This window comes from Phoenix dactylifera, chromosome 1 (assembly GCF_051530095.1).
Source record: "Phoenix dactylifera cultivar Ajwa chromosome 1, Ajwa_hap1_PhDact_Kaust_v1.1, whole genome shotgun sequence".
In the NCBI taxonomy this organism is placed as follows: domain Eukaryota; kingdom Viridiplantae; phylum Streptophyta; class Magnoliopsida; order Arecales; family Arecaceae; genus Phoenix; species Phoenix dactylifera.
This window is the reverse complement of record NC_143190.1, coordinates 11,647,085-11,662,733: the sequence shown is the minus strand read 5'-3', so window position 1 is coordinate 11,662,733 and position 15,649 is coordinate 11,647,085. Positions and strand designations below refer to the sequence as shown.

Genomic DNA, 15,649 nt, shown 5'->3' with positions numbered 1-15,649 from the left:
AGCCACATTGTTTGTCTTTCTGAAGATATGTGTGGCCCACGAGAGACCATCGTCATCCAAGAGTCTGCGGATTTCTTACTATAGGACTTCAAGTACTGTGAGATGAGCCACTAGATATTATCTTTTGAGGTTTTCATAATGAAGCAATAATCTTGGATGTACTGCAGAAATAGAGCCAAACAAAATAACAGCTATTCTGAAACCTTGTGGTCAAGGGAGTATATATTATAGCAATCGCGCTTGGAGCATAAATGAAATTTACTACTATGTAAGACCGGCAATATCAAGTGGTCTCGAATGGCCCTGTTGTTCAAACCACTGTGCTTTCTTACGCTGTAGCTTGTCCTTTCGCTTGTGGGATCTATGTAAGAACACAATGTGAATATTAATGGAAGTCTCATGTCATACTCTTGATCGTGTCCAAGCAATTCCATTGTGGAGGTAATAAGAATTAAATTCATCTTGCTTTCTGGTTAGCTATGTAGAACTTTTATCTCGATATGTTGTTGGCTTCACCTACATTCTTTACAAAGAATTAACCAAGCTAGAAATACAAATAGTTGTAGATACCCTCACAATTCTGCAAAACGTTATGAATTAGTGAGGGTCTAATGTGTAGAATCAATATGCTTTAGTTTACCTTCACGATTTTTTCAATTTTGTGATAGGTCAATGTAAGAACTAATCATAACACACTATTTGGCAAGGTTTATCATATTTCTTGATTGCTTTAGGAATTTAAACCTAATAGCTTCTTACTCATGTATCTTATAATATTGACTTAGGGCGATTTCAACTCCATGTTTCATTATGCTAGATATATCGATATATACTATAAGGTTCTTAGGTACACTAACTCTTGTATAGACATTGAAACCAAAATACCACGTACCAATTAAATTGAGAAAGAATACATCAAAAAACAATTTTAGAAAGAAAAAGACTGGTCTAAAAACCACGGACAGCATGGCTAGATAATGTCACTATGTTGTTGTTTATGAGCATCAAACAACCAACCTCAATAATTGCATATCTTCATTTAGGGTCCAAATAAAATCCAATCTAGTGACTAATTTCTCTCTTAACGGCAGCCTTCTGTATAGGGATCACAAGAGGGAAGCTAGGATCTCTCTAATCCAGAAATAAGAAAAATCATTGGCACAAAAGGAGTGCTTCAACCAATTGCACAAAAAAAAAACTCTCATATGATTCTCTTGGTTCCAATTCCTCTCTCTTAAAATTTTCGAGAGACAAAAGGAGTGCTTCAACTAATTGCACATATGCATTTATCAATTTTTGTTAATAAAAAAAAATTGTGTGAAGCACATCACAACTAGGGTAGTTAACGAGCTCGTTCCATAAATTTTTGGGCTCGGTACTGAGCCGTGTATTGAGCTCGGGCTCGGGCTCGTAAGGCTCGTTTGCCCGAGCCTGAGCCCACCCCATCCCCATCCCCATCGTTCGTCGGAGGAGAAAAGAACGAAAGAAAGAAAGAAAAGAAGAAGAAGAGAAGAAAGAAGGGGGGCGACCGTGAGCACCGCCGGCACGGGCGTCGGCCGCAAGCACAGCCGCGGGCTTGGCCGCAGGAGAGGGAGTGAAAGCTGGGGGGGAGGGGGGTAGGGGGAGCCTCGGCGCAGGAACGGCCGGATGGGGCGCGGGGGTTGGGGCGGCGGCATCGGGGGCGGAGAAAGGAGAGGAGGAGGCGGCGGAGCTTTCCGGAGAGCTGGGATCGGGTGTACGTCGTCGTCGTCGTCCTCATCGTTGTAGCCGTCATCGGAGGGGAGGAAGGCATCATCTTCGAGCTTGGGAGCAAGCCGTCGAGGAGAACAAAAAAGAAACCGAGAAGAAAGAAGGGGTTGGAAAAGTTCTGAAGAAACCGAGAAAAAAAGGGGAAGAAATTAAGAAAAGAAAAATGGGTTAACGGGTTGAGTCTGAACCCGAACCAATCTAATTCGATTTAAAGAAATTAAATGAATTTGGGTTAGCTCGGATTTGGTCTGATCTAAATCCAACTGTGTTCAGTCAGATTGGGATTTAAATTGATTAAGCCAAATAAAATTTAATTGGGTTGAGTCCAAATTTAATTGGGACTCAATTAAATTGTTAATTGGACTGAGCCTTCATTTGGGCTTGTGAGCTGCTCGGGCTCGGATTTAAACGGGCCTCATTTTGGGTTTGGGCTCAGGCTCATTTGACTAACAAGCCGAGTTCGAGCCGGGTTTTTACCGAGCCGGGCTCGAGTCAAGCCTGAGTAACTCGGCCGTTGACAGCCTTGATCACAGCCACCCATCCATTCCTTTCGGCAGCATTGCATGGGTCCATTACTTAAATTTAATAAAAAAAGAAGAAAGATCGAGTTTGAGTCTTTTGCAATTTGTGGGTGATCTGTGGGTGAACATTTCACCCACCATCCATAGATTATAAAACGGGATCGAATGGGTGATTGAACATTTCAGTCCTACGTACTAAGTTGTCGACTGTTCTTTGGTATAAGAACACGGTAACGTCTGCAGTTCAACCATAAATCGCGGCGGATTCGGACTCAAATTGGCCTGAGGCCCTGTTTGGGGGAGCTTTTGGAGGGCCAGAAAGCACTTTCTGGCCATCCAAAAATACTTTTAGATGAAAAACTGTGTTTGGTAAATTTTTCAAAAAGCTGTTTCAGCTTTTGCGGGAAGCTGAAAACAGCTTTTGAGAGGAAGCTCCAATTTGGAGCTTTTGGGAGGAAGCTGTTTCAGCTTTATCGGAAAGCTGTATTTTTGACAAAAATGCCTATATTAAAATAGCATAATTACATAGTTTGTCCCTTTATAAACCTAAAAATCTGCTAGAGCCAAGAACCCTAGTCGTCAGACTCCCTTCTGTAAGAAAAGGTTTTTTTCTTTTCAATTTTTGTATGCATCTCCTGAGCCACATTTTAGAAGAAAAATTTTTTAATCCTTTTCTATACCTTCCAAAATCAATCTATTATTTTTAATCCTTTTGTTGTACGTATATTAAAAGCTAATTTTAACCGGAGGGTCTTATATAGATCTAAAAACATTCTAGATTGGGTTTTATGCTTGCGTATCCTCAGAAATATTAAAATTTATATAAATATTTTGTTTAAAATTGATATTTACACACACACACATATATATATATATACATACTTATAAAATATTTGTTTTGCGTGTATATTCTTTATTTTTTTTCTTGCATATGTGTCTACACCATCTAACACATATGTGCCTGCACAAAAAATGACTGAAATATTCTCAATAGATAGATATGCATAAAGAAACATATATAAAGGTATATATATAAATAATACTTTGCGAAGATACTCACGCAATTTCTCATATTTAGAAAGATTTGCATGCAAAAATTGTAATTTTATTTTTTCTATTTCAACCTATTTTAACACTTGGATTTGTCGTCCACTCCTCAATATTGTTTCATAAAATATTGCTTAATAAAAATAATTCGACAATTGGATAACAAAAATATTTATAGAAGTTCTTCCACTAATTATGGAATTATTCTGCTTTATTCTTCTTTATTTATAACAACAACTATATGTTATTTCATCGACACTAAGCTTATAATATTTATTGTTATAGATGCATATATGAGGGCATGTATTAGAATATAACAAAATATTAGAACCTCTTAAAGGCACACAATAGAATGCGATAATCAAGCTTCCTTTCTACTTTATGCTTATAGCCTTGTAGGTTGAAAAATAATATCAATCATCCCCGAGGAAAGTCACTAAAGGACTTCGAACCTTTCAAATTTATTAACAACCTCTGTGACTATACGGTAAAAGGTCACCTCTACATTGTGTACCTTAAGCTACTTTTATTTGGAGCTTTAATTTTCTATAAGAAGAAAAGATTTAGTGTATAGGGTATATCTTGTCACAGTATTTTAAATCAGCCACTAGCTTACACAAAAAAAAATTTAAACTCTAAAAGATAAATATTTCAAATCTCATACATTAAAAAATAAACTCTGCAAACCTCTCACAACACTTTTCTTTAAGCAATTTATAAAGCTAAAGGCAAGACTTACTATTTTTATGTAAAAATGATATGATGAAGGGCTGTTTATGGTGGAGAAGGAAGTCAAGAAAATAATTTTAATTTTGGACGAAGAAATAAAAGAGAAAGTCGAGATAGATCGGAAAATTTCTTAATAAAGATAGAGAAATTAGTTTAATACAACTTGTTAACCTGATTTAGAAATAAAAATATGCTTTTATAATTTTAATTAATTTTTATTTTAAATAAATATAATTTAGCTAATCTGTGTAGCTATATCAAAGGTATTCATATAAGAATAGTATTTTGTAAAGATATACATGTAAATATGAATTTAAAGGACATTCATGTAAATTCTAGTATTTTAAAAAATATTTATATAAAAATTTAAATATATAAAATTATATGAATATTTTTTAAAATTATGATTTGCATGTGTGTGTATATATATATATAAATAATATTTATGTATATAAAATTAGTATTTATATAAAAATTTAAATATATAAAATTATATGTATATATTTATCCGTGAAGAGTATTTTTGCCCTTTTAATTTTAAACAGCTAGGTTCTGAACACGGCATGGATAGGCGCAAAATGAAGAAATAATATTGAGATATATATATATATATATATATTAATTCGAAAAGAGTGTTTACATAAATTTTAATATTTAGAAGGTTCCCAAAAAAAAAAAAAACCCTACCATATGGAGCACCCAACCTGAAGCCGGGCGAGCCGAGAGAGCCCGTACGCCCTTCGCTCGTCGCCGGTTGTTCTGCCTCGCCCGCACGCGCCTGCGGAGCGATTCGGAGACCGGCCAAGCCGAGGCCTGGCCTCCTCGAGTTCTTCTTCGCAGTGGTGGCGATGATGGACTTGGATCCCAGGCAATACGAGCACGTCGTAAGTTTTTTCTTCTCTCTTTTTCTCTCTTACCCCTTTCTTTTCCTTCTTATTCTCTTGGTTACAGTTTTTTTTTAATTTTTTTTTTGAGTCTCGAATTGGTCGGCTAGGTTTCTCTGTAGTTTTTGATGCATTGTTGTATTACAACACTCGACGATCTCTGCGAAATCGTACGTCTTCATAGTTCTTATCTTATTTTGTTTTATTTCTTTTTTTTCCCTCTAGCTTTCATCTAATCGGATTTGGGTAGGCGTTGCGATTTAAAAGGACGATGGATTATAAGTTGTTATCAGAGGGAAGGGTTTTATGGGGCTTAATTTGGTATTGAAAATGATCTTTAAGTCAAGAGAGAGAGAGAGAGAGAGAGAGAGAGAGAGAGAGAGAGAGAGAGAGAGAGATAAGTTTAGTAGCTTGAAATGGCGTTGGTGGAGCGTGATTTTGTGAATTTCGAATTTGGCTGCGAAATTATGGAAGTATTGATGGAACGTATAGTTGAATGGGGAAATGGCAGTTCCAAACATCTAACTTGGTGGAGCTTTTCAATATTAGATCACACTGAATGCCTTAAGTGAGAGCGTTAACGTTAGCATTGTTATTTGTTGATGTATTGGTCTCGCACAGGTTTTCCAGTTTCTCAAAAACTTTTTAAGATTTAGAATAAGCCGTGCTGCAATTTGTTCATCCGATTGTTCTCATCTGGGCATCTGATTAAAATGACTATTTGAGGTCACCTGAATTTAGTAGATAAAATAAGGGACACATTGCTCTTAGCTTCTTCACTTCTATAGAGCTTCCGTAGTACATATCTATTATGGAATGAAACAGTGGAAGGCAAAGATTGATTAGTTACGAGAAGAAACTAGATAACATTCTGCTGGGACTGGAGGGCTAAGGAAATAGAACAACTTAAGAGGTTAACAATAAAATCTATTAACCTATCACATTTGTAGCCCCTGCATCCATCTGGGATACAGCATTATCAAGGACAATTGCATATGTATTTGCTTTGTCGAATGAGTTTAGTGCTATGATTAGCAGATATATTAATTGAGGGTTTTAATTTATAAAATATGGATCTGATATCTCCATAGTCACGTTCTAGTAAATTCAACAAAGCTGGATGAGGTTCATGTTCCCAGAATGAAATGTCACACTTCTTCTTCCTCTTGTTTTTTCATGTTCTAGTAAATTCAATGGTGCTAAACTTCTGTATGGAACTCTTATGGAACAGCATTTTGGTGCTGCTGTTGTGTACTGGTCATCCACCTAATTGATAATTTAGTGCATTTCTTTCACTACTTTCTATGGATGCACAGAGAAGAGGCTTGTCCTAGATTTTATCTTCTTTTTGCAATTCCCCTTTGCTAAATTTGGTGCAATTTCTGCAGTTGGCTGATGTTTTGTGACATTTCTATTGATTTAATTATCATATAGCCTTCTTCAGTATCTTTTATTTTTAGTTTGATCATCAGCGCCAGCTTGTTTCTTTTGTATTTTTTTCTTTCCTTTTTGCATCTGAATATAAGTCAGTAGTTGGTCTATAGAAACAAAAAAAATCTATCTCTAAGAATGGAAGTGACCTGATGGAAGTTTTATTGTTACAGTTTGCAAGGGCCGAGAAACTTGTACCTTTGGAGTGCTTTGATGAAATCAATTTTCACAGAGTTTAGAAATCTATTTGGTCATCCAAAAGCCCTGCATGACTTTGTAAGGAAAATGTCATCCTTTTCTGTTCCATCGATGAAAGTTGTGTTGATTCAGATTGATGAACGGTTGAAGATAGATTTTAGATGTAGCACAGTGGCCTTGAAATTGGCTATATAAATGAAGTTCTTAAGGAGATAGAGGAAGAGATAGCTATGTTGAATTTAGGGATTGCAGCAATTTGATTATGCCAAGCACCTTGTCAGGATTGAAGAAACATAAAGTTTCTTGAGACTTGAGTAATGGTATTCTTAACAAGTCCTTTGGAAGAAAGAATGATATCCATGTATTGGACTTGGGGTGTTACCAGGCTTAGCTACAAAATGGCAACTTCAACTTCATCGTTTCATTGGTAAAATACCACTTTCAGTTTTATAGACCTAGGTCCTGCTGCTGAACCTAGGAAGGAAAGGTTTTTAGAGCTAGTAGCACTGTCTGGTCTAAGGATCCCTTTACCAGATTAGTGATCCTTATTATAGCCGTGTATTTTTTATTTCACAACTGGATGAGGGTACCAATATATGATAATTTGACCAAAATGATCTTTCACATGGCCGGTAGCATTTGGTCTGTATGTTATATACTTAATACATGCAAGATTTTTATTGTTTCAAGTTAGGAGAAAAGGTTTTTCTACATCAAGCACTGTCCAGTAATCAACATACAACACTGTATAGCAAATCCTAAAAGGCATATGAGAATTAGGCATTTTAGAAGGAATTGATTATTATTATTATAATTATAATTATAATTATTATTGTTATTATTGTTGTTGTTGTTGTTGAGGAATTGTGACTATAGTAAGAAAGAAGAAATCCTACTGGAAAAAACTAAGGGAGAAATCCTTTTTGAGGGTTCAGAGGGCCAATACTTGATCATATTTGTGAAGCTGCATCTCTCTAGCCTCTTTCTACTCTTCCTCTTTCTCTCTAATATTTATTATGTACTGGGGCATGCCAAGTATTGGCAAGGTATGGTATAATATTGTGTTGGGGCTTGATTGGGACTGGCTTAATACACAAAATGTTAAACCTTGCAATCAGCAGTCATGGCATGAAATAATACGAGTTGATTGTTGGAGGTTAAATGCTCCTACCAGCAAACAAACCCAGGCAGGAATATTAGGGAAAAGTGAAAATGTTGAGTTCATGTTCAAATGTTTCTCCCTACCAAAATTTCCTTTAAGATATTGTATTTTCTTCTTTCTTTGTGCATATACCATCATGTTAATACATGATGATAATAATTTAAAATTTTTCATGATTTCGTGTGAGGGAAATTTAATAGAATTAATTATGATAAGTAAGTCCCTCATTAGTATGTGCTAGGTAAGACTTAGTGGGGTAAAATAAAACTGTGATTAAGATACATCATACTGTACCGAACTGGACGGTACGGGGTGTACCATACTGTACCAGTACTGAATCGGTGTACGTTATGGGGGGCTTGCCAATACTTGATACGCCGAACTAGCCTCTTTACCAGTCATACCGACACAGTAACAGAGTGGAAACGGTATGGGACCCGAAATGAAAATATAAAAATAGAACGTTTGGGCTAAGGGTCAAGTTGGTCATTTTTCTTACATTTCTCTCTCCCCACCCTCCGAAAAAGTGAGCGATGAGATAGCTCCGCACCATCAGATCTTTTCTCAGCCATCAGATCGGCCACTCTTCCCTTTTCCTTATACCTTGGAAGATGCAAAAGAGCTCGACTTCGAGTATGGTCTTGTTCTTAATTGCCTGAGAGAGCGTATACATCCTCTTTGTCGTCCCTTGCTAAACCTCCACAAGGCTTCCCATGCTTGCTAATTGAACCATCCGTCTTAATCTTAATTCATTCCTTTCAACCGAGACGGCATACCTTGATTGTGACTATTTACCTTCTTAGTGCTACATTCTCATTCTTTTGACTTGAAATCTCTCTTAACAGAGTTTGTGCTATCTTAAAGGTGCCTCTTCATAAATCTCTGCAAGATTCACAAGCTAAATCTTATCATAGTCTCGCACACTAGATTTTGGATTTTTTTAGTTTTGCAAGTTTTCTTGTTTTCCTTCTACAAACTTAAATCAGAAATAATTGGTAGACAGATATCCTAAGAATAGTTTTTTTGAGCAAAAGGTTGGGAAGATTTTGAGACTAGGTGGTATGGCAGTTTCTTTATTTTTGTATCCTCAATAAGAATTGTATGTCATATTTCCCACATTTTTCATTTTTCTTGCACTCGTTATTGACCTGCTTCCCTAGCATCATCAAATGATTCCTGAACTATTTCCTTTTATGTTGAAACTCTGGGTATTGATTTTTTCCCTTTTCGTTGTTTATAGATAGTCAATGACAGTGATGTTCGCAACATTGTCCTATCATATCTTGTGCATAACTGTTTCAATGAGACGGCAGAGACCTTTCTTGCTTGTACTGGAATGAAGCAGCCTGTTGATTACCTTGTGGACATGGACAAAAGGAAATGTAAGTGACTCGCAGTTTGTTCAGCGCATGCTAATCTTAGATTTCTTTTTTCCCTCTGGGATATAGCAAATTTAAATTCAATATATAATTATTATCGGAGATCAATTTATACCCATTGCCTAATCTTCATGCAGTGAAATGTGCATATTCATCTATTTAGACTGTTGAACTGTTTGGTTGCTGTTAGATGGGACATGTAATTCTTTTGGATGGTCTAAAAGAATTCATACAGTAAGCTAGCCTAGATGATAAGACCTTGTCAATAAAGATGGGATTCATACTTGTATAATGTAACACCGCGCATAGTTTAGATTGTACCTTAACATGTTTTAAACTAATAACAAAAACACTTGCTCCAGGAGCAGAATTTTTTTCCAAGGAAGCCCTTTAGGTTGACTCTTGTTTTCACTTCTTTATAAAACTTGGACCTTGGAAATTCAAAGGCTGCCCAATTCTTTGAAGGGATGTGGCAGCTTGAGATGTAGTCGAGTCAAGTCATTGTCATGATAAAGTGATTGATCTATCTTTTATTGATGCTGTTGATTAAATTAGATGTATAAAAATAACAAACCTGGTAGATTGTAATGTCCAATTAACTTTCTGTATATCTGACTATACATACAATAAATGTCATGACCGACAGGTATGTACTAATATATTCTTTGAAATGGTAAAATATGTAGAATGAGCCAATGTGTTAATAAATCATTCTCCTGCAAAAAGTCGCAAAGACACCCTCTTTCTGAGTATAATTTGAAGTCTCACATCATAAAGTGAATCATTTTCATATAAATAAAATGAAAGAATTTACCTTTTGCCATGTTATCTTCATACATTTGGAAAAATCATATCCATAAAAATGGTTCTTAATTAGCTTGCTGTTTATCTGAATATCTCATATGCAACAAGTGTCATAACAAACAATTATGTTCTGATATATTCTTAGAAACAGTGAAGCGTGTAGAATGAGCCAATGTGCTACTAAATTATTGTCCTTCAAAAAATTTAAATTGACCCCTTTTTTATCTGAAATAATTTGTTCTCAAATCATAAAGTGAATCAATTTCGTAAAGGTAAAATGGAAGAATTTACCTTTTGCTATTTCATCCTTAAATATTTGAGATGAGTAAAAATATAGTATATATTGACTTAACGTGGTAACCATATTTTTTTTGGTTATCCCTAGCAATATTCCATTTTGTGTTGGACGGAAATGCTCTCAAGGCCATAGAACTGACAGAACAACTAGCACCGAACTTACTGGAAGATGACAAGGATCTGCATTTTGATCTATTAAGCCTTCACTTTATCGATCTTGTCTGTTCAAGGAAATGGTAAGGGATCCATAAATTATCATTCGGAAAATGACATGCAAGACTTCTGACCTAATTATGATTCATCTGTAAATGACAGCACAGAAGCTTTGGAGTTTGCTCAAACCGAGTTGACACCATTAGGAAAGTTGCATAAGTATGTTGAGAAATTGGAAGTATGTCTCTAAAACTAATATACTTTTGCCGAACTACCCTAAAATATCATATCTTTCATGATTCACTGTTTATCACGGCCATCAAGTTCTTATAAAAACAATACTTTTTGGTGTACACCAGGACCTTATGGCTCTGTTAGCTTATGAGGAGCCTGAAAAGTCACCTATGTTCCATTTACTGAGCTCCGACTACCGACAGAATATTGCAGACTGTTTGAATAGAGCTATCTTGGGTATGTTAACTGTATAGCAACTCTTTGTTTGCATCTCAACTAATTTACTCTCCCCTTTTCTTGATATGAAAGTGACTATTTTATAATATTTGATCTGACGGTTAGTTTCAGCATATCCTAATCTGCCTAGCTATTCTTCAATGGAAAGGCTGATACGGCAAGCAACTGTGGTTAGACAGTTCCTACATCAGGAGCTCAGCAAGGTACATAATTACTTACTTTTCTTTGTTATTTACAGATATGCCTCATCTAACCTTTTTCCCTCTAAAGTAGTTCTTTTACATAATGAAATCATTTATAAGCTTATGCCAAATTTTGACTATGTCTGTCAGACACCTGCAATTTCTGACTTAAAACATGTGATTAAAACTAGCTTGAGTATAACCGTAGGCCTTGCTCAAACTATTTGGAGTCAGTGCAAGAGGTTACTTCTGTCTTGTTTGAACTATTCTACAATTTTGTAAGCTGACATAACAAATTATATTGGGTCCTTCTGAATCATTCATCTAAATTTGTAGTATAAGGTGGCTAAAATGGAAACTTAAAACACACAAAACACACAGAGGGTCTTCTGAGGTACTAGGGTCTAGGATGTCTCCTTACTTTTGGAACTTGTGGGCGAGCAGGATGGTCCTCCAACTTTTTCTCTGAAAGCCTTTCTGAAAAATTAGGCAGAGATGGCATGCTCGGACTTGCTTACCATGAGCATGGCTTGTTTCATTCTCCTTCGGATTACTGTTTGCTGCCCGTGATTTTTGTACAAGGTCCAGTCATGCAGAAGGTAGTTGCAATAACTTGGCCAATGTAAATGTTAAATATTGGGAAACAATCATATGCATCTCTTTTTCTGGTGTCTGCTTATGTTTTTTTTTTTAATAAACAAAATCATTGGTTAAAAGCCAAGTGGTTTCTGATCTGAGAGAAGTGGCTGTTGCTTGTCGAGTGCATGCTGGGAGAAGATGGGATATCAGGGTCTTTTCTTCTATTTATTCTAAATGTAACTCAAACTGGCATATGAAGAGAAGCAAACAGAAGCCATTCTATCTTGCTCCACAATTGTTTGGCCTCTGCAATTTTTGATTTGTTAATTCAGAGTATCAGGGGTGTCTTAATGGCTTTGAGATGGCATCAATAAAAAGCCTCCCGTGATCAATGATGAGTTGATTTTTCTTAATAAATCTGGACTCTTGCAAAGCTCTTACTGAAATGCTCTGAATTCTGCTGCAACATGTCAGCGGACTAGTTAAGGGTTGCCTGAGTTTGAGCAAACTGTGATTAGTTCCAGCTTCAGAAATTCCCCACTTTAACACCAACTTCAGCAGATTAGAGTCGGAATGTAAATGGGCTGGGCCCATCCGCAATTTCAATGAGCTCAGCCTGAACAGTAAAAAATCTTGCCTCCAGGCCGGCTTATTTGCAGCCATCCATCAAAGAGATGTATGGTTACAAGAATCTTATTTCTGCTCCAGATACCTTGACACATCTCGCCTTGATTTCCCAGCAACATGGCCGAGAGGATCAAGATTGCCCCGAAATGGTAACAAAGATTTTGGACTTCAAATGCAGATATAACCTCTGTTTACTAACTGTCTTTGAGATGTTTCTTCGAGAAAAAAATTAATTATATGCTTATTTTTCATGCTCTCACCACGGTTACTAAATGTTTTGTCTATTCTTATTAGGCGACCATGGTCTATCCTGGTTCCCAGCAGCTGGTTATACATGGCTGGAAAAATAAGGTCAGATTGTGATAGTTTGGGATTGCTTCAATCACCTATATATGTCATAATTGCAGATACTTGGCTTGAACATTAATTTATAAGCAATTAACTCCAAGAAACTAATCTCCATAGCACATGAGGATGCTTGGAGTTGCAACAGCCACCACCACTCTTTTCTTTTCATTTTGTCAACATTTTATTCATCTTTAGTAAACAAAGTTCGCAGGGATAACAGCATACAAGTTCATGATATCTTTATTAACTTATAGTGCACAGATCAAACAAAGTTTACAGGAATAACAACATACAAGTTCATAATATTTGTATTTAGAGTACACAGATGCCAGTAAGCCCCTCCTAAGACCCATCCAATTCAACTGTTTTATCAGACAACCACAACAGCACTGAGACACAAGTTGTTTGTATCCTTATTTACTAAAGTACACAAATCGGAGGGGTTATTTCTTATTTTTCGGCCCACAAATCGCCCCACAGCAGCAAGTAGGCACTATGTCAGCTCCAATTGCATCAAGATACGCTCCTGAGCGTCCAAAGTAGCCGACAATCTTACCATTCAGCACAGGAACATAGAAAGGAGTTCCTTCCCTTGTTGGAGATTGATGTAAAAAGTGAGTGACTTTACGACAACTAAGTCTCCAAGTGGACCGGAATAGCCTGATATCCCGACAAGAAATTCCCCCGGCTGAAATACTATCTGCAAAAAAATGAAAAATAAAATTAGATCTAACAAAGTTAAATAAACAAAAATATATCTGAAAGAACAGCTGAATTGGAATGCTTAATTAGATGACAAATCACATATTCACATATTATTCGAAGCTTATTCCATGGAAAGACTATATGGATGCCTCAATTCCTAAATTTTACATGCACAATAGCTTACATACTTCAGACTCCCGTTTTCAGTTGTCTGAAGTCAAAAATATCATAGACCTGAGCAAAAGCCTATCAATAAGCCGTTACGATGGTCAGAATTCATGTTTGTCATTTATTTTAATGGACAAATACATATGTTTAAGGCATAATGGATGCGTCCCCAGCAGTCATAAAAGATGATAATTTCATGATAATAGTTTCCAAATGCTGCACACGAAAATGGCACCAATTAATTTTAGATTGGGCTAATTTGGCATCTTTGATGACTAGAGGCACAGGAGTGTTACCATGTCATAATATGGTAATGTTTGACAAATGTAATAAATGAGAAAGGATGTTCGATTAGAATAACTATTATTCCTATCTGATTAAAAATATCTATTATTTATGTAATTCAAAAAATATTTCCTAATTTTTGATGGAATGGCTTTTCTATTTTTTATTTTTTTAGCACAATTTTTTTTTTTGATGGAACGAAAGTATCATACATAACGTGTACGAATACAGCCAAAAAAGTCAAAAAACAGTACATCACGAAGAGCAGTAGGCACCTCCGCCTCTCCCATCCATAGGTGGTCTTCTGAATGGTTGGCGACAAAGGAAGCCACCCAGTCCGCAGCCCCATTCACCTTTCTAGATACATGCTTCGTCTGGATAACCATCCCATCATCTAACATGGCTAGGGATAACCTCCTTGAGCACAACTTACCTTAAACGATGTGCTTACTAAAGATCGAAGGAGCTATAAAAGTGTGGAGAGTGATGGAGATATGAGGAGCGAGATGCTTGATTTCCAATTCCATTGCAATTAAATTATATTTGCAGGGAAAAAATTATTGTTGAACTTCCCAAGATAAAGAATGTTATTTCTTCCTCATAACACTAAAAAAGAACGTTATTATTGAATCATTTATGAGGTCATCAGTTTGGAAATTACAGACAATTCTTTCTCTCTCTCTTTTTTTTTTCCTGATGAAAATGATACTTAGGAATCATCCCTTAGCTACCTGAATTTTATTTCAGAATGAAAGAAAATTTACAAGGGAAAGAAAAGAAAAGAATGTACAGTGTACAGAAAAGAAAAACAGTCCTATAGTGACAGAGAAAAAAAAAAGAGCCAGCCCTGAAGACTACAATTTTACCCCAAAACAACAGAACAGATGTGTAACAGAGCAAAACACACATGAACAGTCTTAAAAAGCCAACCCCTTCCAGATAATATGGTTGAGCAACAGAACAGAGCTGCGGGGCCCATAACGCCATTCCTTTGAGTCTCCAGGTTGTGCTGGCCACGGGAAGAAGAGTCTGGAACTGCCTGGAAGCAGGGAACAGGTAAGCGAAGAAACAACATCACCATTCCTTGGGAGCTAAAAAAGTGAACTTCAAATTAATAAGAGGACTCAGACAACTTCAAAAATTCCTCATATTGTTTCAGAGTTCTGTAAATCCTGCAAGCACCTTCTGATGACAAAGAAGAGACCAACCCGATGTTTGAGATGGTAAGTTGCAATAGACAGGATACTGTAGTCCAACAAAGAAACTGGAGCAAAAATGGCTGTTTAAAGAGGAGTAGCTGCAACCATCGAGATGGTAGCACAGTTAGAACGGGGTTAAAATTCTATCAGAGTGGCCCAGATTCAAAATTCGCGGGCATCGATTAAATGCGGAGATCGAATACCCTCCACCTGGTTTGTCCGATAGAGTCGCTATCTAGTCTGCCGGTATTTAAGTGGTGCTGATGTGATATACTCACACGTGGAAGGGGCTACCATATTGGTGAAGCTTCTCTATAGATGGAGAGAATATGAATAAAATTTATCTGCTCGTATCGAACATTTTTCAGTGAAAAAGGAGCTTAGTGAAAATTGCTATGCGGGTAAGATGTCCCCCTCACCCCCTAAAAAAAAATAGGAAAGGAAAAAAAAAGGAAAAAAAAAAAAAAAGAAAAGAAGGGAGGGATGGAGTAGCTGCTGTCTAAATGAGTACCAAAGAGACCAGCTTCCAGAGAGGGAAGAGGCCAAAACAGTACACTCAACGATAGAAACGCACCCAAAAAAAAAAACAGCTTGTAGCGGAGGTTGACAAGTTCATTAATCAAGAGAGTCCATGCCTAGACTTGCGTGCAAGGCTCCTTGCTGTACGTGTGGTTGGTAAGATTATCTAGGTCTCAATTCACTTCTTGAAAAATGTGGAAATATCTAAACTA

General features: G+C 36.5%; 1 protein-coding gene across 10 annotated transcripts; it reads left to right on the top strand.

The window, feature by feature from the left end:
- The first annotated feature begins 4,724 nt into the window (after window positions 1–4,724).
- LOC103717800 (uncharacterized) lies at window positions 4,725–12,783 on the top strand. Of its 10 annotated transcripts, none has more exons than XM_026808727.3 (7): window positions 4,732–4,930; window positions 8,962–9,103; window positions 10,290–10,437; window positions 10,517–10,592; window positions 10,714–10,825; window positions 10,937–11,028; window positions 12,508–12,783. In XM_026808727.3, exons 1-7 carry the CDS (start codon window positions 4,895–4,897, stop codon window positions 12,574–12,576), a joined length of 675 nt encoding a protein of 224 aa, XP_026664528.2. In that variant the 5' UTR covers window positions 4,732–4,894; the 3' UTR covers window positions 12,577–12,783. The 10 variants fall into 10 exon arrangements, with proteins under 10 accessions (XP_008804541.2, XP_026664528.2, XP_008804544.2 ...); XM_008806322.5 differs by having other exon boundaries at window positions 10,931–11,028; XM_088720887.1 differs by lacking the exon at window positions 12,508–12,783 and adding an exon at window positions 12,148–12,180.
- The last annotated feature ends 2,866 nt before the right edge of the window (window positions 12,784–15,649 follow it).